The sequence below is a fragment of the Ranitomeya imitator genome, chromosome 4 (assembly GCF_032444005.1).
Source record: "Ranitomeya imitator isolate aRanImi1 chromosome 4, aRanImi1.pri, whole genome shotgun sequence".
NCBI lineage: Eukaryota > Metazoa > Chordata > Amphibia > Anura > Dendrobatidae > Ranitomeya > Ranitomeya imitator.
This window is the reverse complement of record NC_091285.1, coordinates 455,072,560-455,097,619: the sequence shown is the minus strand read 5'-3', so window position 1 is coordinate 455,097,619 and position 25,060 is coordinate 455,072,560. Positions and strand designations below refer to the sequence as shown.

The window sequence follows — 25,060 nt, the reverse complement described above, 5'->3', positions numbered from 1 at the left end:
AATGTTTAATTTTTCCATTATTTGCATACCACTATTATGTTTTCAATCCTGTGATACCAAACCATGACTGGATAACCTAATTCTATGACTGAATTTTAAGGAGCATTCTACATTTCAAGCAAGCCTGTCAGGTCGCTAGTGCTTTTAAACCGCCACCGAAGCACTTTAGGAATGTATTTATCAATAATATATTGCTGTTGAGTTCCTTAACAATAGTATATATGTGTAAAAAAGCAAATGACAAAGTGGTTCTCGTCATGTGGTAAGTAATCAGAACCAGTCCATCTACTTAAAGGTGTTGTCCACTCAAAAATGAAAAGTCTACAGTCACCGTGTGACTGCATACTTTTGAATCTTCTCTCTCTGAGCTCTGCTGTATAGCAACAATCAGGGCTGTAACTACAACAGGTGCAGGGGTTTCAATCGCAACCAGGCCCTGGAGCCTAGGGGCCCTAAAAGTCCCTTTGGCCTATAGAAAAAGACTATTGCTATTAAAGTTTTAAAATATATGGGGGCCCCGTTGGAGCTTTCGGATCGGGGCCCAAGAATTTCAAGTTACGCCACTGGCAACAATATTGCAACCCTGTTTGCTTGAGAGATGGAAGCCCTGAGAGGAACCTGCAGATGTGTCAGTTAGGCCATATTCACACGTTCAGTATTTGGTCAGTATTTTACAACAGTATGTGTAAGCGAAAACCACTAGGCGGTTTTTCAAAATTTTTGTTTTCTGCAGCATAACCTGATCTCTTGGTAGGAAAGAAGTTGCACAAAAAAAGCATGTTTTCTTTGTTTTTTCTTGCGTTTTTTGTGGACTTTTTGATGCATTTTTGTGGCAGTTTTGGCATGCTAGATTTGTCTCTTGTGCATGCTGATAAAGTTTAGTATTGAAAAAAAAGTCCTATTCCATAGAATCAGGTTTTGGCGCAAAAAATGCAGCAAAACATGATACCTGCGTCTTTGGTGCATTTTTCAGCGTTTTTTCACCACCCATTCAACTCCACGCTGAAAAAACGTTGAAAGAAGTGGCATGCTCTATTGCGGAAAAAAACATGCAAAGCACAAAATACTCATAACTAAAAAACAATGTGTGTGAATGAGATTTCTGAAATCTTATAGGCTTTGCTAGTATTGTAAAACTCAGCTGAAAATAAGCATAAACATTTTTAAAATACAGACCAAAAATGCAGGTATCATGTTTTGCACAGTTTTTGTGCCAAAACCTAAGTGTAAACTTAGGCTTATACTTATCCTCTGATTGCTCCACTTCTGAATTTGGCTTACAAATACTGATGTAAAATACTGATCAAATACTGAACAAGTAAACGTGGGCTTATAATTACGCACAGCTCTTCAGTGAGATTAGGAGTGCAGAGAGTGGCCAATACACTGGTAACTCCACCTTTATGTAAAATCTCAGGAGGCAGAGTTATTTTCCAGGCAGCAGCCTCCCCAGAGTCTGGAAGAGGTCATTTACATAAAGTGATAAACGATGACTTAACAACAAGACGTCTGATATGAGACATACAGGTAGGACTGTTTTCAGCATTCTATAACCTGTATTCCCAAATTGTTAATAATTTAGATAGGTCAATTGTGATGACCAGTAGTGTAGATATTGGGGGGGCAGAGGGGGTGGTCACTCCATGCCCTGCGCTCTGAGGTGCCCACCAAGAGTTAGGTTACTGTAACTGCATTGGCATGCACAGCACGCACATACAGTTACACTCTGATACAATAATCAAAAAGCATGTTCTATATATGAAGGCGGAGAGCATGATACAGTTTAAACGCTCCTGAAATGGTACTATTTTTGCCAAAGTGGAGTACTCCAACAATATCATAAACAACAAAAGAAAAGTAGTAACTAGTAAACCACTAAATAATAAAATAAATAGATATCCTTTATTAATTTAGCAAATGAAGTACAGAAAAAATGAAACATTTCCAAAAATAAGTAGGGGAATGAAGGAAACAGACAGGTACCCTAAGGGAAGGTTGCAGGTCCACAGTGAGACTTGGGAAAGCAGAAAGAATAGGCAGTCACATCCTGGTGCTCAAAAACCAAGCTCAAATAGTATCACTGAGTAGCTATCCTATGAAGTAATGCCGTGTGCCTATGTGCTGCTCACACATACACTACTGCAATAAGGTAAACACTTACCCATCATCAGTCCGGAGCAGCCGTCCCATGATCCCTGACGCGCGTTTCGCGTGCTTGCTTTAACAAAGGGTAAAGAGGGTACGCCTATGGTGGTGACAGCTTCCCTTTAAATTCTAGGGACATTTTGATTCACCTTAATAAAAATATGTTTTATTTCCCTGTAGGACTCAATGCATGAATGTCATCAGTATGCTGAGTAAACTTTGCAGTAAACGTAACGGGAACGTGATTGAAAAAATAGCGCAAGTAACAAAACAAAATGAAACTTTCTCTAAAAGAGCTACAACACAATCAAGTACTTCAGTGAATGCAACAGTGAGCTCCTTATTGGGGTCAACACCTCAATATTTTTATAAAACTGAAGGCAAACAGAGTATAGAAGTCTCAAGTAAACGTCCACCTATAAAGGACACGGACTCAGGTAAGGCCTTGTTGAATTACATAATATTAACATAGCAGGGACATTTATTATAAATTGCTCTTTCGAAAAGAAATTACAAAGCCTTCTTTAAGGTCAGGCTGAGTATGTCTAATTGGAATGTGGCGTGAAGTATGCAAATCACATTCTTTTGCTCATGGGACCACCCACTCTTGCCGGCAACATCAACATTTTTAGGACCATTTTCAGAAGAGAAAAAGCCCTAAAGTAGCTTGAATGGTCATGCTTCAAATATGTTCAGCATAACAAAAAAAATAGGGGTAAAAAAAAAGAAAAAAAAATGAGAAAATGTGCAGTAATATAATTTGCAGGACACCTTTTAAAATGAAAGTATTGTCCTAACAACACCACACATGGGAATATAAATAAAAATACTAAAAGTGAATTAAAACTATTAATAACCACATGAAACTTCTTCTGCATTCAGCTCTTACTCAATGGCAGGTGATGTTTAGGGTTAAAGTGTATGAAGGTACAAGCTATTTCAGGAATGTTCACAAATAAATAGTCCATCTTCCTGGATTCCTAACAGTTATAGACTTCTACGGTCAAAAAAATAATAATTTAATATTTGATTGACAAAGTTCTTAGTTTTGTTGTACTATAAATGGGTTTTTCAGGGTATCTTTAATATAACGCTGGGAGCGTCCCTCCACTTTATAGACTGCGCAAGCACAAACGCCTGCACAGTCTGGACCCCACAGAGTGACGCATCCCAGGAGATCGCTGTATGCTTAAGCACTGAACGCTTACCGCGATCTCCGATGGAGGAGCATGCCAGGAGGGTGAGTATGCAATATTCACCTGTCCCCGTTCCACCGCTGCGCGCCACTGCATCTTCCCCATCCTCTGCCTGTGAAGTTCAGGTCTGAGGGTGCGATGATGAAGATTGTTCAGTCAGAGGGCGTGCACTGTCACAGCCAGAGGACCCGGAAGATGGAGCGGCGCGCAGCGGTGGAACGGGGACAGGTAAATATAGCAAGTGACTGGGGCCTGAGCCAGCAGCAACTCCAGCACCTGAGCCCTTAGCGCACCAGTGTCCCCACCTGTTCAGGCCCCCATCACTCGGCGCCCAGCGACCATAGGTGAGTATGTCATTTTTTTTTAATCGCAGCTTCATACGGGGCATATTATACTATGGAGCATCTTATGCAGGATGGAAGCACCACATGATAGAATGGGGGCACAGGATGGGAGCACCACATGACAGGATGAGGGCTCAGGAAGAAAGTAGCACATGACAAGATGGAGGCGCACAAAACAGGATGAGGGCGCAGGATGAGGGCTGCACATGACAGGATGGGGGCGCAAGATGGTAGCAGCACATGACAAGATTAAGGCCCAGGATGGGGCTGCACATGACAGGATAGGGGAGCAAGATGGTAGCAGCACATGACAAGATTAGGGCGCAGGATGGAAGCAGCACATACCAGGATGGAGACAATATCCATATACCAATATAAATTACTGGCCTTACTGGTCTTGTGCCATACAAATAGGCGTGCAGGCCACTGATTAGCTATAGAGGTCATGTTGTTAAATGGCATGTGATCAGCTATTGCAGAAGTGAGAAACCTGTTTTCTACCAAAGGTCATTTGGATATTTACAACATAATTCACAGGCCATTCAAAATTACCAATTTAAAATTAGCCTGCTATACAGTCATGGCCAAAATTTTTGAGAATGACACCAAAATTATATTTTCACATGATCTGCTGCCCTCTGGTTTTTATTAGTGTTTGTCTGATGTTTATATCTCATACAGAAATATAATTGCAATCATATTATGAGTTCCAATAGGTTATATTGACAGTTAGAATGAGTTAATGCCGCAAGTCAATATTTGCAGTGTTGACCCTTCTTCTTCAAGACCTTTGCAATTCTCCCTGGCATGCTCTCAATCAACTTCTGGACCAAATCCTGACTGATAGCAGTCCATTCTTGCATAATCAATGCTTGCATTTTGCCAGAATTTGTTGGTTTTTGTTTGTCCACCCGTCTCTTGATGATTGACCACAAGTTCTCAATGGGATTAAGATCTGGGGAGTTTCCAGGCCATGGACCCAAAATCTCTATGTTTTGTTCCAAGAGCCATTTAGTTATCACCTTTGCTTTATGGCAAGGTGCTCCATCATGCTGGAAAAGGCATTGTTGGGCGCCAAACTGCTCTTGGAAGGTTGGGAGAAGTTGCTTTTGGAGGACATTCTGGTACCATACTTTATTCATGGCTGTGTTTTTGGGCAAGACTGTGAGTGAGCCGATTCCCTTGGCTGAGAAGCAACCCCACACATGAATGGTTTCAGGATGCTTTACAGTTGGCATGAGACAAGACTGGTGGTAGCGCTCACCTCTTCTTCTCCGAATAAGCTGTTTTCCAGATGTCCCAAACAATCGAAAAGGGGATTCATCAGAGAAAATGACTTTGCCCCAGTCCTCAGCAGTCCACTCACTGTACTTTTTGCAGAATATCAGTCGGTCCCTGATGTTTTTTCTGGAGAGAAGTGGCTTCTTTGCTGCCCTCCTTGAAACCAGGCCTTGCTCAAAGAGTCTCCGCCTCACAGTGCATGCAGAAGCACTCACACCAGCCTGCTGCCATTCCTGAGCAAGCTGGGCACTGCTGGTAGTCCGATCCCGCAGCTGAAACAGTTTTAACATACGGTCCTGGCGCTTGCTGGTCTTTCTTGGGAGCCCTGGAGCCTTTTTGACAACAATGGAAGCTCTCTCCTTGAAGTTCTTGATGATGCGATAGATTGTTGACTGAGGTGCAATCTTTGTAGCTGCAATACTCTTCCCTGTTAGGCCATTTTTGTGCAGTACAATGATGGCTGCATGTGTTTCTTTAGAGATAACCATGGTTAACTGAAGAGAAACAATGATACCAAGCACCAGCCTCCTTTTAAAGTGTCCAGTGATGTCATACTTGTCTTGTTGCTCAGTTATGAAGCGGGGCCTCCCAATTCTCTTTCTACTCTGGTTAAAGCCTGTTTGTGCTCTTCTCTGAAGGGAGTAGTACACCCCGTTGTAGGAAATCTTCAGTTTCTTGGCAATTTCTCGCATAGAATAGCCTTCATTTCTAAGAACAAGAAAAGACTGTCAAGTTTCACATGAAAGTTCATTTTTTCTGGCCATTTTGAGAGTTTAATGGAACCAAAAAAAGTAATGCTCCAGATTCTCAACTAGATCAAAGGAAGGTCAGGTTTATAGGTTCTCTAATCAGCCAAACTGTTTTCAGCTGTGCTAACATACTTGCACAAGGGTTTTCAAGGGTATTCTAACCATTCATTAGCCTTCTTACACAGTTAGCAAACTGTTATGATAAGGTAATTCAGTACCACAATGGACATAGAGGTCAGCGCACATACAGTGACCTGACAATAACCCAAAAACATTGAACGAGCTCTGAGACGTGGGAACTCTGCTGACCGCAATCCCTAATCCTCTCCAACCACACTAGAGGCAGCCGTGGATTGCGCCTAACGCTCCCTATGCAACTCGGCACAGCCTGAGAAACTAGCTAGCCTGAAGATAGAAAATAAGCCTACCTTGCCTCAGAGAAATACCCCAAAGGAAAAGGCAGCCCCCACATATAATGACTGTGAGTAAAGATGAAAAGACAAACGTAGAGATGAAATAGATTTAGCAAAGTGAGGCCCGACTTTCTGAACAGAGCGAGGATAGGAAAGGTAACTTTGCGGTCAACACAAAACCCTACAAAAACCACGCAAAGGGGGCAAAAAGACCCTCCGTACCGAACTAACGGCACGGAGGTACACCCTCTGCGTCCCAGAGCTTCCAGCAAGCAGGAAAAAACAAATAGACAAGCTGGACAGAAAAAAACAGCAAACAAAATAGCAAAGCGGAACTTAGCTATGCAGAGCAGCAGGCCACAGGAACGATCCAGGAGGAAACAGGTCCAATACTAGAACATTGACTGGAGGCCAGGATCAAAGCATTAGGTGGAGTTAAATAGAGCAGCATCTAACGACTTCACCACATCACCTGAGGAAGGAAACTCAGAAGCCGCAGTACCACTTTCCTCCACCAACGGAAGCTCACAGAGAGAATCAGCCGAAGTACCACTTGTGACCACAGGAGGGAGCTCTGCCACAGAATTCACAACAGTACCTCCCCTTGAGGAGGGGTCACCGAACCCTCACCAGAGCCCCCAGGACGACCAGAATGAGCCATATGAAAGGCACGAACAAGATCGGGAGCATGGACATCAGAGGCAAAGACCCAGGAATTATCTTCCTGAGCATAACCCTTCCACTTAACCAGATACTGGAGTTTCCGTCTTGAAACTCGAGAATCCAAAATCTTCTCCACAATATACTCCAACTCCCCCTCCACCAAAACCGGGGCAGGAGGATCAACAGATGGAACCATAGGTGCCACGTATCTCCGCAACAATGACCTATGGAATACGTTATGTAAGGAAAAAGAATCTGGAAGGGTCAGACGAAAAGACACAGGATTAAGAACCTCAGAAATCCTATACGGACCAATGAAACGAGGTTTAAACTTAGGAGAGGAAACTTTCATAGGAATATGACGAGAAGATAACCAAACCAAATCCCCAACACGAAGTCGGGGACCCACACAGCGTCTGCGATTAGCGAAACGTTGAGCCTTCTCCTGGGACAAAGTCAAATTGTCCACTACATGAGTCCAAATCTGCTGCAACCTGTCCACCACAGTATCCACACCAGGACAGTCCGAAGACTCAACCTGCCCTGAAGAGAAACGAGGATGGAACCCAGAGTTGCAGAAAAACGGCGAAACCAAGGTAGCCGAGCTGGCCCGATTATAAAGGGCGAACTCAGCCAAAGGCAAAAAGGACACCCAGTAATCCTGATCAGCAGAAACAAAGCATCTCAGATATGTTTCCAAGGTCTGATTGGTTCGTTCGGTCTGGCCATTAGTCTGAGGATGGAAAGCCGAGGAAAAAGACAAGTCAATGCCCATCCTACCACAAAAGGCTCGCCAAAACCTCGAAACAAACTGGGAACCTCTGTCAGAAACGATATTCTCTGGAATGCCATGTAAACGAACCACATGCTGGAAGAACAATGGCACCAAATCAGAGGACAAGGGTACCAAATGGACCATCTTAGAGAAGCGATCACAGACCACCCAAATGACTGACATCTTTTGAGAGACGGGAAGATCTGAAATAAAATCCATAGAGATATGTGTCCAAGGCCTCTTCTGGACCGGCAAGGGCAAAAGCAACCCACTGGCACGAGAACAGCAGGGCTTAGCCCGAGCACAAATCCCACAGGACTGCACAAAAGAATGCACATCCCGCGACAGAGATGGCCACCAAAAGGATCTAGCCACTAACTCTCTGGTACCAAAGATTCCAGGATGACCAGCCAACACCGAACAATGAACCTCAGAGATAACTTTATTCGTCCACCTATCAGGGACAAACAGTTTCTCCGCTGGGCAACGATCAGGTTTATTAGCCTGAAATTTTTGCAGCACCCGCCGCAAATCAGGGGAGATGGCAGACACAATTACTCCCTCTTTGAGGATACCCGCCGGCTCAGATAAACCCGGAGAGTCGGGCACAAAACTCCTAGACAGAGCATCCGCCTTCACATTTTTAGAGCCCGGAAGGTATGAAATCACAAAGTCAAAACGGGCAAAAAACAGCGACCAACAAGCCTGTCTAGGATTCAACCGCTTGGCAGACTCAAGATAAGTCAAGTTCTTATGATCAGTCAAGACCACCACGCGATGCTTAGCTCCTTCAAGCCAATGACGCCACTCCTCGAATGCCCACTTCATGGCCAGCAACTCTCGATTGCCCACATCATAATTTCGCTCAGCAGGCGAAAACTTCCTGGAAAAGAAGGCGCATGGTTTCATCACCGAGCAATCAGAACTTCTCTGCGACAAAACAGCCCCTGCTCCAATCTCAGAAGCATCAACCTCGACCTGGAATGGAAGCGAAACATCTGGTTGACACAACACAGGGGCAGAAGAAAAACGACGCTTCAACTCTTGAAAAGCTTCCACAGCAGCAGAAGACCAATTGACCACATCAGCACCCTTCTTGGTCAAATCGGTCAATGGTTTAGCAATACTAGAAAAATTGCAGATGAAGCGACGATAAAAATTAGCAAAGCCCAGGAACTTTTGCAGACTTTTCAGAGATGTCGGCTGAGTCCAATCATAGATGGCTTGGACCTTAACAGGGTCCATCTCGATAGTAGAAGGGGAAAAGATGAACCCCAAAAATGAAATCTTCTGAACACCAAAGAGACACTTTGATCCCTTCACAAACAAAGAATTAGCACGCAGGACCTGAAACACCGTTCTGACCTGCTTCACATGAGACTCCCAATCATCCGAGAAGATCAAAATGTCATCCAAGTACACAATCAGGAATTTATCCAGGTACTCTCGGAAGATGTCATGCATAAAGGACTGAAACACTGATGGAGCATTGGCAAGTCCGAATGGCATTACTAGATACTCAAAATGGCCCTCGGGCGTATTAAATGCAGTTTTCCACTCATCGCCTCGCTTAATACGCACAAGATTATACGCACCACGAAGATCTATCTTGATGAACCAACTAGCCCCCTTAATCCGAGCAAACAAATCAGATAACAACGGCAAGGGGTACTGAAATTTAACCGTGATCTTATTTAGAAGGCGGTAATCTATACAAGGTCTCAGCGAACCATCCTTCTTGGCTACAAAAAAGAACCCTGCTCCTAATGGCGACGATGACGGGCGAATATGCCCCTTCTCCAAGGACTCCTTCACATAACTCCACATAGCGGCGTGCTCAGGCACAGATAAATTAAACAGTCGACCTTTTGGGAATTTACTACCAGGAATCAAATCGATAGCATAATCACAATCCCTATGCGGAGGTAGGGTATCGGACTTGGGCTCATCAAATACATCCCGGTAATCAGACAAGAACTCTGGAACCTCAGAAGGGGTGGATGACGAAATAGTCAGAAATGGGACATCACTATGTACCCCCTGACAACCCCAGCTGGACACAGACATGGATTTCCAATCTAATACTGGATTATGGACTTGTAGCCATGGCAACCCCAACACGACCACATCATGCAGATTATGCAACACCAGAAAGCGAATAACCTCCTGATGTGCAGGAGCCATGCACATGGTCAGCTGGGTCCAGTACTGAGGCTTATTCTTGGCCAAAGGCGTAGCATCAATTCCTCTCAATGGAATAGGACACTGCAAGGGCTCCAAGAAAAACCCACAACGCCTAGCATACTCCAAGTCCATCAAATTCAGGGCAGCGCCTGAATCCACAAATGCCATGACAGAATACGATGACAAAGAGCAGATCAAGGTAACGGACAGAAGAAATTTTGACTGTACCGTACCAATGGTGGCAGACCTAGCGAACCGCTTAGTGCGCTTAGGACAATCAGAGATAGCATGAGTGGAATCACCACAGTAGAAACACAGCCCATTCAGATGTCTGTGTTCTTGCCGTTCAACTCTGGTCAAAGTCCTATCGCACTGCATAGGCTCAGGTTTAAGCTCAGGTAATACCGCCAAATGGTGCACAGATTTACGCTCACGCAAGCGTCGGCCAATCTGAATGGCCAAAGACATAGACTCATTCAGACCAGCAGGCATAGGAAATCCCACCATGACATCCTTAAGGGCTTCAGAGAGACCCTTTCTGAAAATAGCTGCGAGCGCACCTTCATTCCATTGAGTGAGTACGGACCGCTTTCTAAATTTCTGACAATATACCTCTATCTCATCCTGACCCTGACACAGAGCCAGCAAATTTTTCTCTGCCTGATCCACTGAATTAGGTTCATCGTACAGCAATCCGAGAGCCAGGAAAAACGCATCGATATTACTTAATGCAGGATCTCCTGACGCAAGAGAAAATGCCCAGTCCTGAGGGTCGCCACGTAAAAAAGAAATAATGATCCTAACTTGTTGAACTGGGGCACCAGAGGAGCGAGGTTTCAAAGCTAGAAATAGTTTACAATTATTTTTGAAACTCAGAAATTTAGTTCTATCTCCAAAAAACAAATCAGGAATAGGAATTCTTGGTTCTAACATAGAATTCTGAACCACAAAGTCTTGAATATTTTGTACTCTTGCCGTGAGCTGATGCACACATCAAGACAGACCTTTAATGTCCATCGCTACACCTGTGTCCTGAACCACCCAAATGTCTAGGGGAAAAAAAAGGCAAAACACAGTGCAGAGAAAAAAAAATGGTCTCAGAACTTCTTTCTTCCCTCTATTGAGAATCATTAGTACTTTTGGCCTCCACTACTGTTATGATAAGGTAATTCAGTACCACAATGGACATAGAGGTCAGAGCACATATAGTGACCTGACAATAACCCAAAAACATTGAACAAGCTCTGAGACGTGGGAACTCTGCTGACCGCAATCCCTAATCCTCTCCAACCACACTAGAGGCAGCCGTGGATTGCGCCTAACGCTCCCTATGCAACTCGGCACAGCCTGAGAAACTAGCTAGCCTGAAGATAGAAAATAAGCCTACCTTGCCTCAGAGAAATACCCCAAAGGAAAAGGCAGCCCCCACATATAATGACTGTGAGTAAAGATGAAAAGACAAACGTAGAGATGAAATAGATTTAGCAAAGTGAGGCCCGACTTTCTGAACAGAGCAAGGATAGGAAAGGTAACTTTGCGGTCAACACAAAACCCTACAAAAACCACGCAAGGGGGCAAAAAGACCCTCCGTACCGAACTAACGGCACGGAGGTACACCCTCTGCGTCCCAGAGCTTCCAGCAAGCAGGAAAAAACAAATAGACAAGCTGGACAGAAAAAAACAGCAAACAAAATAGCAAAGCGGAACTTAGCTATGCAGGGCAGCAGGCCACAGGAACGATCCAGGAGGAAACAGGTCCAATACTAGAACATTGACTGGAGGCCAGGATCAAAGCACTAGGTGGAGTTAAATAGAGCAGCACCTAACGACTTCACCACATCACCTGAGGAAGGAAACTCAGAAGCCGCAGTACCACTTTCCTCCACCAACGGAAGCTAACAGAGAGAATCAGCCGAAGTACCACTTGTGACCACAGGAGGGAGCTCTGCCACAGAATTCACAACAGCAAACACAAAGTACCATAAGAACACTGGAGTGATGGTTGTTGGAAATGGGCCTCTACACACATATGAAGATATTGCATTACAAACCAGACGTTTGCAGCTAGAATAGTCATTTACCACATTAACAATGTATAGAGTGTATTTCTGAATCACTTAATGTTAGCTTCATTGGAAAAAACTGCTTTTCTTTCAAAAATAAGGAAATTTCTAAGTGACCCTAAACTTTTGAACGGTAGTGTATATCGCATATGATACACTGAGGCTGCTTTATACATCCCATAGGATACCCTGAAACTGGTGAAAATATGTAAATACATCACATAGGGTACACTGTGATTGCTATGCATACATCACACAGGAGACTCTGAGACTTCTGTATATACATCACAAAAGATACACTGCAATTGCTCTATATACACTACAGACACTGAGCCTGATATATACACATCACACAAGAGACAATGACACTGGTATACATATATCACATAGGAGACACTGAGGAAGGTGTACATACATCACATAGGATACACTGCATATGCATCCCACAGGAGTCTGAGGTAGAAGGTGAAACAAGAATCAAGATGGGTGCATAGAGCATGCTAACTCTGCCCACAAAGCATGTCCTTTCAGCATCAGGAAGTAATCCACCGTTGTATGTGCCACGTTCAATAGTGGACTCTCATGTGTGCACACTTTAAAGAACAATTAAAGGGCTAGCAACCCAAGTACTGAAGCCCCCCATGTCCCAGGGCTCGAATCTCCCCAGCCTGAGCTACTGAAAAGTAGGCAGAGACGACATGAGGGTCATCAGTGTATTTGCAAAATGTGTAATCATATTTAGGTTTTGTTTGTTTTTATAAAAGCATTCCCTGTCTTCACAAATTGCTTTATATCCTGGACAGTTTTATTCATTTTGCTCACTTATTCAGTGAACTTAATTTCCACAACACTTTTACAGACAACATCATCACCACTGGGATTCAGGATCTATATTCCCTATTTGTATGTCTTTGAGGTGTGAGAGAAAATCAGACTACCTGGAGCAAACACGGGGAGAACATACAAACAGATATTGTTCTTGGTGGTATTTAAGCCTAGGAACCAAGCAATGCAAGGCTACAGACCTATAATCAGGTTGTACAGTAATACTCTCTCCCCGTCTTGGGCAATGACTTTCCGATATAGATGGTGTGAGCCTCTGAGACAAGTAATTGAGTGCAGTGGTCATGTGAAGTAATGACATCATGGACAACACAGTGGCTTTATGGTTAGCACTGTTGCAATGCTGGGGTCCTTGGTTCAAACCCCACCAAGGACAACATCTGCAAGGAGTTCTCTCTGTGCTTGCGTAAGATTGCTCCAGTTTCCTCCTAAACTCCAAAGACATACTGATAGGAAATTTAGATTGTGAGCCACAATGGGGATAGTGATTATGTCTTTACATCACTGTGGAATTGATGACAATATATAGAAGCAAATAACAAATATATAACACGGCTGCAGCTGGTAAAAAGTCACCAGAAGCAGGGGATGACGAATATTGCTGTACTTAATATTTTCAACATCCGCAAGCATATGGACTGAAAGTTGAAAAGAGAAATGATTTTCTAATCATTTGACTCAACTGTCACACCAAGTTACTGCAACTGTAATTTTTTTTATATTTTTATGCTGCCACTAGATGGTGGCCCGATTCTAACGCATCGGGTAATCTAGAATATGTATGTCCACGTAGTATATTGCCCAGCCACGTAGTATATTGCCCAGCCACGTATTATATTGCCGAGCCACATAGTATATTACCCAGCCACATAGTATATTGCCCAACTACGTAGTATATTGCACAGCCCACGTAGTATATTGCCCAGCGACGTAGTATATTGCCCAGCTACATAGTATATTGCACAGCTCACGTAGTATATTGCCCAGCCCACATAGTATATTGCCCAGCTACGTAGTATATTGCGCAGCCCACGTAGTATATTGCCCAGCTACGTAGTATATTGCACAGCCCACGTAGTATATTGCCCAGCTACGTAGTATATTGCACAGCCCACGTAGTATATTGCCCAGTTACGTAGTATATTGCCCAGTTACATAGTATATTGCCCAGTGATGTAGTGTATTGCCCAGCCACGTAGTATATTACGTAGCCACGTAGTATATTGCCCAGTGACGTAGTATATAGCACAGAGCCAAGTAGTATATTGCCCAGTTACGTAGTATACAGCACAGAAACACGTAGTATATTGTTCAAGCACGTAGTATATTGCCCAGCTACGTAGTATATTGCCCAGCCATATAGTATATTGCCCAGCCACGTATGTCACAGGTTAAAAAATAAAAAAATAAACATACTCACCTTCCGATCCGAGGGCCCCTTGTAGTTCTGTCACGACGTGGCAGCTTCCGGTCCCAGGGTGTGATGACGTCGCGGTCACATGACCGTGATGTCATGGCAGGTCCTTGGCGCATACCATCATTGCCAACGGAACCTGCCGGTTGCATGGAGAGGTCACCGGAGCATCGCGAGGAGCGGGAAAGGCGGCGGAAGATGAGTATACAATGATTTTTTATTTTTTTTATTATTTTTAACATTAGATGTTTTTACTATTGACGCTGCATAGGCAGCATCAATAGTAAAAACTTGGTCACACAGGGTTAATAGCAGCGGTAACGCAGTGAGTTACCCGCAGCATAACGTGGTCCGTTACCGCCGGCATTAACCCTATGTGAGCGGTGACTGGAGGGGAGTATGTGGGCGCCGGGCAGTGACTGCGAGGAGGAAGGAGCGGCCATTTTCTTCCGGACTGTGCCCGTCGCTGATTGGTCGTGGCTGTTTTGCCGCGACCAATCAGCGACTTGGATTCCATGACAGACAGAGGCCGCGACCAATGAATATCCATGACAGACAGACAGACAGAAGGACAGAAAGATGGAAGAGACCCTTAGACAATTATATAGTAGATTTGCTTTTACTCTCAAAATAAAATACAAATGACATATTTAAACAACTTACACTATTACTTTACACAACTGTACTTGTCATAAAAAAGTTAATACATTCACTAAGAAGAATCAATAAGGGCGAAAGCAGGGAAACAGCTACATAACTTTATAAAAAATACCTTGCAAAAACCGGTATGTTAAAGATAAGTACAGAGTATGCATGTTTTGTGTGGAAATATAGTCTTGTGTTTTTCCATCCTGTAATCTACCTCTAGGTGGCAGTGTGTCATTTCAATTACTATTCATTAGTAGATTCATTATGCATATGTCTGTCAATGCGCATAAAACTTCCGGTTAAAATTGCCCCTGCATATATATAAAATAGTACAGTATAGCGATTTTGTTCTTGTTAAAGAGGTTGTCCAAAACCAAGCTAAATTTAATCCAATTCTTTTTCTGTGTAATGTGAAGAAAAATGGAGCATATTTTCTAATATATTTAATTTAAAAAATCCCTGCCCTCTCTACTCTAACTTCCTATCTGTGTTTTTTTTCTTACTTGTGATGACATTTTGTTTGCGTCTCCCAGCATGCACTGGGGATTCTCAAAACAAGATAACATCATGGGGACGGCGCCATGATCACTGCCAAATAATTTTTCCCCACCCTTAGGCTATGTGCACATGTTGCAGATTAGGCTTAGGAATTTCTGGTGCGGATTCTGCATCTCTTGGCAGAAAACGTAGGTGCGGATTTGTTTCGTTTTTTGTGCGGATTTTGTGCGTTTTTGTTGTGGATTAGCTGCGGATTTTGTTCGGATTTCTTGCGCTTTTTACCCCTGCGGTTTTCTATAATGGAATGGGTACAAAAACGCTGCAGATCCGCAAAAAAAAGTGACATGCTACTTCTTTTAATCCCCAGCGTTTCCGCATGGAATTTTCCGCACCATTAGCACAGCGTTTTTTTTTTCACATTGATTTACATTGTACTATAAATCACTTGCGGATCTGCAGTGTTTCTGCACCGCAAAAAATGCTGCGGATCCGCAGGAAATCCTCAACATGTGCACATACCCTAAAATGGATTGTAATCAAGAACAATGATCTCAGGTGTTGGGTTGAGCTTTGCTTTATTGAACATGTTCCAGTTACAATATTGACATATGCTAATTATCCTGTCCCTGCTCCCCACTGAAAAATTTATTTGCGCACTGACAGTGCACTCTCTCTCTAACTCTAAAGAGAAGTGACAAACTGTCAGGGGAATGCTCTCTTGTAATGTTGTCACTGACAGTGGGCTCACTTGCCCATGCTCAAGAGAAATGTCTAGTCAGCGTGAGTGCTCTCTTGTCATTTCATCACTGACACTGCTTTCCCTTGCTCTCTTGCCGGCTCGTCACTGACAGTGCACTCCCTCGCAGATTTTAAAGAAAAGTGACAAACTTGCAGGAGAGCACTCTCTTGCCGGGTCCGTTACTGACAATGAGTTCTCACATCGGCTCCATAAATAAGTGACAACCGGCAGGAGAGAACAGTGATGAGCTGGCAAGAGAGTGCTCAATTATCTTTAAAGTCAGTGAGGGAGCGCACTGTCAGTGTGCAATTAAAGTAACATAGCGGTGAGCAGGGAAAACCTACTGAGCATATGTTTTAATGGACAGCTAGCGCATTCTCAGTGTAGCAGAAAATAAACTAGCCCCTTTTAGCATCGTCCCTGATGACGATCCACTTCAAGATGGTGATAGCAGCTCCTTGATGTCATCTCACTTGAGAATCCCCAGTGCATGCTGAGCGACTCAAATGAAATGTAATTGGAAGTGAGAAAAAAAACACGGATAGGAAGTTAAAGTAGAAAGGGGAGGATAGGGAATATTTAAATAAAATATTAGTTTTTACGTTAAATGGATGGAGAATCATATTAAATTCAGTTAGGCTTTAGAAAACCCCTTTAAGCAAAAAGAGGAGCCTACAAAAATGTTTAATGCATCCCATTGGGATCATGCAATAATTCTCAATTTCAGTACTTCAAATTCTTTTTACCTGCCATCAATAGTTGCAGTAAAGTAATTAACTAAAGTGTTTTTTGTCGTTAGTAAGAATAAATAGTGAGTTAGTAATAATCAGCAGTACAGTGGGAAACAGACAGGTTCATATTCAATAGATCAAGCTATTATTTTGGAGAGGCCACTAAGAAGAAATCATCTGCATATAGCAATCAATACATAGACTGACATATAATGTTTTGACAATTTGTTTTTTTGTATTTTTCTAGATAATGCTAAACTAGGTACGCTGAAGGCCATGCAGAAGTTACAAGAAATGTTTTTAAAACTAAAAGATAATGAAGATGGGATTATGAATTTGGAGAATACACAGTATTTAACAGAAAACATGTCCAAATCAATATCTGAAGAGAAAGACCAACATAAAAGTGTAACAATAAAAGAAACTCAATCCACCACAGCAGAACTAAGCACTGAACGGGAACCAAAACGTAGTGAAAACCGTTCTGAACTAAAGGCTTCAGAATCTGTTAATCTTAACCAAACTAAGATTAACAAAGTCGATGCTCAAAAGCCAATGTTACCACCAAAAAACAAAAATCTACTGCTAACAAATCAAAACAAAATGGAAGACACAGAAGACAAAGCAATCTTTGCAAAAGAAGATCTTACCGATACATCAAAAGAACTCATAAAAATAGGAGAAAATAACAAAAAAAGTGAGGGAAAAGTCATCCTACGAGAAATGGTGGAAGCTCAAAACAAGCCTCAGAAATTGATCCAGGAGAAAATAAAGACACCGGAAGGTTACAAAGAAAATGAAGAACTCAAGTACAAGAATAACATAGAAAATTTGGAAACAGATTTGGAATTGAATGATGACGAAATCCCAGAGATAATATTCTAAAGCATAAAATACAGCTGAGGTTACACTACTTGGATTTTAATCAAGGTCAATCATACTCTACTGCAAGGCTGTGTTCATACTTTGCATTTTTTCAGCGTTTTTTTTAATTTTTGAGCTGTGTTTTACAGTATCAAGTGTGAGATTTCAAAAATCTCATACGCACAGCTTGTTTTTTTTTGTTCTCAGTATTTTGAGCAATACCTTGGTTTTTTGCAAAATGCAGCATATCACTTCTTTCAGTGTTTTTCACCAATTGAAAGTCATGGCTGGTGCAAAAAAATGCTGAAAAAATGCAGGTATCTGTTTTTTTTCTGCATTTTTTTTGCCAAAACCTGATTAAATAGAATCAGATTTTGTTTTATGCACTGAACTATATCAGCATGCACAAGAGACAAATGAACCGTGAAAAAAATGTAGAAAAAAAACACCAAAAACTAAGCAAAACCTGCTTTTTTGAAGCAAATTTCTTACTGCCATTAGAGCAGGTTTTACCTGCGGGGAAAAAAGCATGAAAAACACAACATGTGAACCTAGCCTTACATTGCTATTTCCTAAAGACAAATGTTCCCTATGCTAGTATTCACCATCCCATATAGCAGCTACTGAACTTTCCTCAGGCTTCTAGCACTATTAAGCTAGAGGCGGATATAGATTTTCCAGTCTCGAGTCAAGAATTCCGTTTGATGCTCCCTTCCTATACACAGCATAAGCAGTTTGATTAGTCGTCAAGTAACCGATTATATGCTATTTGCACACTTATAGTCACATGCCAACTATCTGCTCTCTATAATTCTCTCAATGATTAGTTGATTGGTAAAATATTACAGCTCCTTCTCCATTGAGAGAAGAAGAAAGATGCTAGTGACTCTTTATGAAAATCACAAATGAGTGGTCACATGATGATTGCTGGAACTGACAAGCAGAGCAGAATCCTGACAGTGAGTATAATGCAGGTGGTTAGGACAGGGTACGGTACAGTGCTTAAGTTTATAATTAAAGGGGTTGTCCAGGCTTGGGATGAAATTCTACAGTTCCTTTATCTGGCTCCCAACTTTTGAATCCTCACAGTGTGCGCACCACATCCTGTCATAATTCTCTGATGCTGGTGGACAGTGTCATGTGACCACAATTATGCAATTTGCATACTTCCAGCCACATTACGACTAGACATGGTCGGCCTTTCAAATTACAAGTAAATTGAGCAAGGCAGAGTACGTCTAGTTGGCAGATGGTCGCATGTGTGCAAATTGCTTGCAGTTATGTGACCTCCCACTTTCCAAATAATCCTGACAATGTGCCGTGAGCATTTAGAAGTCTGCAGTAACATAGAATGACTGCAGACGTTCATCACAAACCTGGACAACTCTTTTAATGCTCCCAATGTAAATATAGCCATGTAATTTTACAATTTATGGATTGTTACATGTGCACAGGATCAGAACCAATAAAATCACAGAAATTCATGACCAGAACCACCATCAGTACAGAAATACATCACCAGAACCACCAGAAATACAGAAATACATAATTAAAACTCTTATCAGTATACAAATATAGCATCACAACCCCTATCTAATATCTATCTAATATCTATCTATCTAATATCTATCTATCTAATATCTATCTATGTATCTATCTATCTAATATCTATCTATCTAATATCTATCTATCTATCTATCTATCTATCTATCTAATATCTATCTATCTATCTAATATCTATCTATCTAATATCTATCTATCTAATATCTATCTAATATCTATCTATCTATCTCATATCTATCTATCTAATATCTATCTATCTATCTACAGTTAGGTCCATATATATTTGGACAGAGACAACATTTTTCTAATTTTGGTTATAGACATTACCACAATGAGTTTTAAACAAAACAATTCAGATGCAGTTGAAGTTCAGACTTTCAGCTTTCATTTGAGGGTATCCACATTAAAATTGGATGAAGGGTTTAGGACTTTCAGCTCCTTAACATGTGCCACCCTGTTTTGAAAGGGACCAAAAGTAATTGGACAGATTCAATAATTTTAAATTAAATATTAATTTTTAGTACTTCGTTGAAAACCCTTTGTTGGCAATGACTGCCTCAAGTCTTGGACTCATGGACATCACCAGACGCTGTGTCTCCTCCTTTTTGATGCTCTGCCAGGCCTTCACTGCGGTGGTTTTCAGTTGCTGTTTGTTTGTGGGCCTTTCTGTCTGAAGTTTAGTCTTTAACAAGTGAAATGCATGCTCAATTGGGTTGAGATCAGGTGACTGACTTGGCCATTCAAGAATATTCCACTTCTTTGCTTTAATAAACTCCTGGTTTACTTTGGCTTTATGTTTTGGGTCATTGTCCATCTGTAGTATGAAACGACGACCAATCAGTTTTGCTGCATTTGGCTGGATCTGAGCACACAGTATGGCTCTGAAGACCTCGGAATTCATTCGGCTGCTTCTGTCCTGTGTCACATCATCAATAAACACTAGTGACCCAGTGCCACTGGCAACCATGAATGCCCAAGCCATCACACTGCGTCCGCCGTGTTTTACAGATGATGTGGTATGCTTTGGATCATGAGCTGTACCACGCCTTCGCCATACTTTTCTCTTTCCATCATTCTGGTAGAGGTTGATCTTGGTTTCATCTGTCCAAAGAATGTTCTTCCAGAACTGTGCTGGTTTTTTAGATGTTTTTTAGCAAAGTCCAGTCTAGCCTTTTTATTCTTGATGCTTATGAGTGGCTTGCACCGTGCAGTGAACCCTCTGTATTTACTTTCATGCAGTCTTCTCTTTACGGTAGATTTGGATATTGATACGCCGACCTCCTGGACAGTGTTGTTCACTTGGTTGCCTGTTGTGAAGGGGTTTCTCTTCACCATGGAGATTATTCTGCGATCATCCACCACTGTTGTCTTCCGTGGGCGCCCAGGTCTTTTTGCATTGATGAGTTCACCAGTGCTTTCTTTCTTTCTCTTGATGTACCAAACTGTATATTTTGCCACTCTTAATATTGTAGCAATTTCTCAGATGGGTTTTTTCTGTTTTTGCAGCTTAAGGATGGCTTGTTTCACCTTCATGGAGAGCTCCTCTGACCGCATGTTTACTTCACAGCAAAACCTTCCAAATGCAAGCACCACACCTCAAATCAACTCCAGGCCTTTTATCTGCTTAATTGAGAACAACATAACGAAGGGATTGCCCACACCTGTCCATGAAATAGCCTTGGAGTCAATTGTCCAATTACTTTTGGTCCCTTTAAAAACAGGGTGGCGCATGTTAAGGAGCTGAAACTCTTAAACCCTTCATCCAATTTTAAAGTGGATACCCTCAAATGAAAGCTGAAAGTCTGAACTTCAACTGCATCTGAATTGTTTTGTTTAAAATTCATTGTGGTAATATCTATAACCAAAATTAGAAAAATGTTGTCTATGTCCAAATATATATGGACCTAACTGTATCTATCTATCTATCTATCTATCTATCTATCTATCTAATATCTATCTATCTAATATCTATCTATCTCATATCTACAAAGATTCAAAAAAGAGTCAGCACTCCATTGTTAAAGTGAAAAAAGTGGAAGGTTTTAATCAACCCACATAGCCGGGCGACGTTTCAGCTCCATCTGAGCCTTTTTCAAGCAGTGAGTAACCATACCTGACATCTATTTATACGTGTCTCAACAAATATCTAATTACATCCAATCATAATTTCTAATCAATTTGTGCTTATATGTTATAAATATATTTTTCCATTTGCTCATATTGTCATCCAGTGCCCATTTACGTTAAAGTGACTTGTGCTTCTGTGCTAATAAAAACTAGTCCCTCAGTGCAATAAAGAAAAAATTGGAATTATCTGGATATACAGAGGAGGGCAACACATTTGTACTTAGGCTGCTTGAAATAATTTTAAAAAGAAATTATTTTCTTTTTTGGTGACACATTTTATACACAAAAAAGAGGTACAGCAATGGGGGCCAATATGGCCCCTTCATATGCAAATTTAGTTATGGAGATCCTGGAGGAAGACTTCATCTATGTGTCCCACCACTTCCAGTATGTAAAGGTGTGGTGGAGATACATAGATGATGTCTTCCTCCTATGGACCGGTACAGAAGTCATGTTAAATGAGTTTCACCAGTACCTCAACACCATAGATGAAACTATAAAATTCACGTTAGTGTCCTCAACTAAGGAAATGCAATTTCTAGATGTGTTGGTTGTACAAAAAAACAATGAGTTAATTACCAAATTATATGTCAAAAGTACAGACAGAAACAATTTACTGGTATACGATAGTCAACAGCCGCGTAAAACCATTGAATCGATACCACTGAGTCAGTTATTGAGGGTACGACGAATTGTGAATAAGGAGGATGATATAGATGAGGCATTGGAGACATTAATAAGAAAATCTACAGAGAGAGGATATCCCAGAAAGCTTTTAAATTCAGTTAAGGAGGATGTAAAAAAGAAGGATAGGAAGGAACTGATAACAAAAGACACCCGTAGTAAGAAACGGATTAATCGTGTTCCTTTTGTCAGCACATATGTAAAGGAAAGCAGAGAGGTGAGTAGAATTATCTCAAAACACTGGGGTATGCTAAGTAAATGTCATCCCGAAATAAAAGAATTTTCAATGCCACCCCTATACTCATATAAAAGGAGCAAGAACATAGGGGACTATCTAGTAAAATCGGACATTGGACCACTGTTGAGAAACCAACAATTGACATTAACGGGTAGAAAAAAGAGGGGTTGTTTCCCGTGCTTATCTTGTGTCAACTGTGTACACATGGTAAGGGGCTCGATGTTTGAGCATCCCACAACAGGTAAAGTTTACCAGATTAAAGAGTTCCTAACATGTGACACAGACCATGTAATATACCTCCTGAGTTGTCCATGTAACCTTTGGTATATTGGGGAGACAGTATGTCCATTCAAGGTTCAGATGAATCAGCATAGAAATACCATCAGAAAGAAAAGAATGGATCTCCCAGTCCCCAAACACTTTGTAGAATGTAATCATCAGGAAAGAGATCTAAAATGTAGAATAATTGATGTAGTCCCAGTCCAAAGAAGAGGAGGTAATAGGGAACAGATCCTAAAAAGAAGGAACTGAAATGGATTTATGAGTTAAAGACACTCAAACCAAGAGGATTAAATGTAGATTTTAATACTATATTATAAAAGGGTATGCACTAACTTTTTCTCTGTCAGTAGAATTGAGACCCTGAGTATATTTTTTAAGTAATTTTATTCTATCTTTCATTCTTTAGATGTCAATTCCCGAAAGAAAATCTGCCCCTGGGGATATGTGGAACTATGGAGGATTGAAACTATGTATCAAAATAGATTATAAGCAACTATTCGAATCTTGTATTTTCACTAAACTGGCTTTAAATTTGTGTAAACTAGCAATATATACACCTAGCTACCTGATTAATTGAGTATTTTGGTTGCTTGTTTAGCACCTATATATGTGGTGGATCGCTCATTAGGTCTCAATAAATGATGGCATAATATCTATCTATCTATCTCATATCTATCTATCTAATATCTATCTATCTATCTAATATCTATCTATCTATCTATCTCATATCTATCTATCTAATATCTATCTATCTATCTCATATCTATCTATCTATCTATCTATCTATCTATCTATCTAATATCTATCTATCTATCTATCTCATATCTATCTATCTATCTATCTCATATCTATCTGAGTGTGGGTTGGACAAATGTAAAAGAGGAGTTGGACAGAAATGACATCACAAATCTTTTTTGAAGAGAGAGGAGGGAGAGCAGGGAGGGGTTTGGGTGTGTTTTTGGAGTGGGTGTGCTAGGTTCGGGCTTAGTGGCAGTGCAAAGCATCATGGAACTTGTAGTATTAGAGCACAATAACTCAGGAGAAAGGAAGTTGTCGATTAACCCCATGAGAGCTGAATCCAGCACTGAAGATGTGCTGCTACAGCATGATAACAGCTAATATTGCTAAAATAAACACAGTAGATGTTTTCAGTGGCACATACTGTAATAGCAAGATTCATGAAAAAAAAACAAAAAACTTTATAGTAGTGGACAACTTCTTTAACACAAGTCCATGGTAGCATAGAAGAAAAGACGGAGAGCGGCAGATGCGTTTCTGGCATCATGGATGACCTTAATCATCGTGATGATTAAGGGTCTCCTGGACGCCAGAAACACATCGTTTTTTAACCTTGTTTGTCTTTTTTATGATTTGATAAATAAAATCCTTGATTCTTTGAGCCGCTGGAAGTGCCGCTCTCCCTCTATTTTCCTTCTATTGTTGCTGTGCTGCACCAGCTGGACACATGGCATCCACCGGTTTTGTCTCCCATGGACTCTAATTTTACAAACGTGGTAAGCTCCAACCACCCCCTTGGTTATTTTAACGGGGTGGTTCGAAGCCAAACTAAAAAATTTCATTCTAAATCCCTATCTATTTAGTGCAGAAATCTAAGATATTTTCTAAAATACTTGTATTTAAAATTCACAAACTATGCTATCTAACATCTATTCTATTTGTTTCCCTGCTTCCTGTGTGATGACACTTCGATTGGAGTTCAATACTGTCATATGAGACCTCCTAGGCTTAGATACCTAGTATAAAGGCAATCAGCGGATTTGCAAATTTTCAAATTTGAATTTCAAACTGTTCAACTTACATGGTTATATTGATGGGACAATAAAAAAGTTATGGCTCTTGGAAGAGGAGAAGAAAAAAATTAATATGCAAAAATAAAAAAATTGTCTGCACTTTTAAGAGGTTGAGAAGCCATGTCCCAAGGGTTTCTCTTTCTCACTGAAGTCTAGAAGCTGTTTACACACATAAATAAACAGCCAGTTAATCCAGGAAACCATTTTTGCCTGTAAAGATTGCTTCAGTATCCAAACTAATTAACCGACAGATTTACATTTATGACATAATATGGGCTTTTACCTTTTGAACACAGATAGTAAATTGTCCTGACAGCCATCAGCCGTTGGAACAAGCCACAGCACTTGTTAGAGACACTGTTTACAATGTTCCGCACTCCAGAGCGCAATACTAATAGTAGCAGCTGTTCAAGTCATGTTCAAATGAATGACATTTGGGCCACTGTCAATCTGATATCAATGGTCTATATTATGGATAAGTCACAATATTGTTAATTCTGAAATGTTCTATACTTTGTAACAAAACATGATAGAAATTACGAGACGGATTTTTCTCCTTCATATAACATATATTTATCCATGACTACAAAACTGATTACACAAATTACAGTCATGACAAAAACTAAGTAAACCTTCTTTTGATTTCTGTGGTTTTATGTCTTAGGACTTTAAAGACATCTGGTACTTAGGTGGTTTTATTATTATAATTACGTAAATACAACCCCAGATGCACAACAACACAAGCCAATTACACTGTGTCATTAGTTAACGAAAATAAGACAAAAATGCTGTCTGTGAAAAATGA

The 25,060-nt window shown here is 41.1% G+C and overlaps 1 protein-coding gene across 8 annotated transcripts in view; it reads left to right on the top strand.

Moving 5' to 3' along the window:
- Positions 1-24,303, top strand: part of LOC138676467 (putative leucine-rich repeat-containing protein DDB_G0290503) — a 154,652-nt gene extending 130,349 nt beyond the window's left edge. For 5 of the 8 annotated variants that reach the window (XM_069765796.1, XM_069765792.1, XM_069765794.1 and 2 more), the window contains 2 exons: positions 2,326-2,582; positions 16,934-19,034. In XM_069765796.1, the coding sequence (XP_069621897.1) occupies positions 2,326-2,582; positions 16,934-17,571 (895 nt within the window). In that variant the 3' untranslated portion in view covers positions 17,572-19,034. Of the gene's footprint in view, positions 1-2,325; positions 2,583-16,933; positions 19,035-22,850 lie in introns of those variants that run through there. The other 3 variants (XR_011320786.1, XM_069765791.1, XM_069765790.1) reach the window with 3 other exon arrangements.
- Positions 24,304-25,060: the final 757 nt, after the last annotated feature.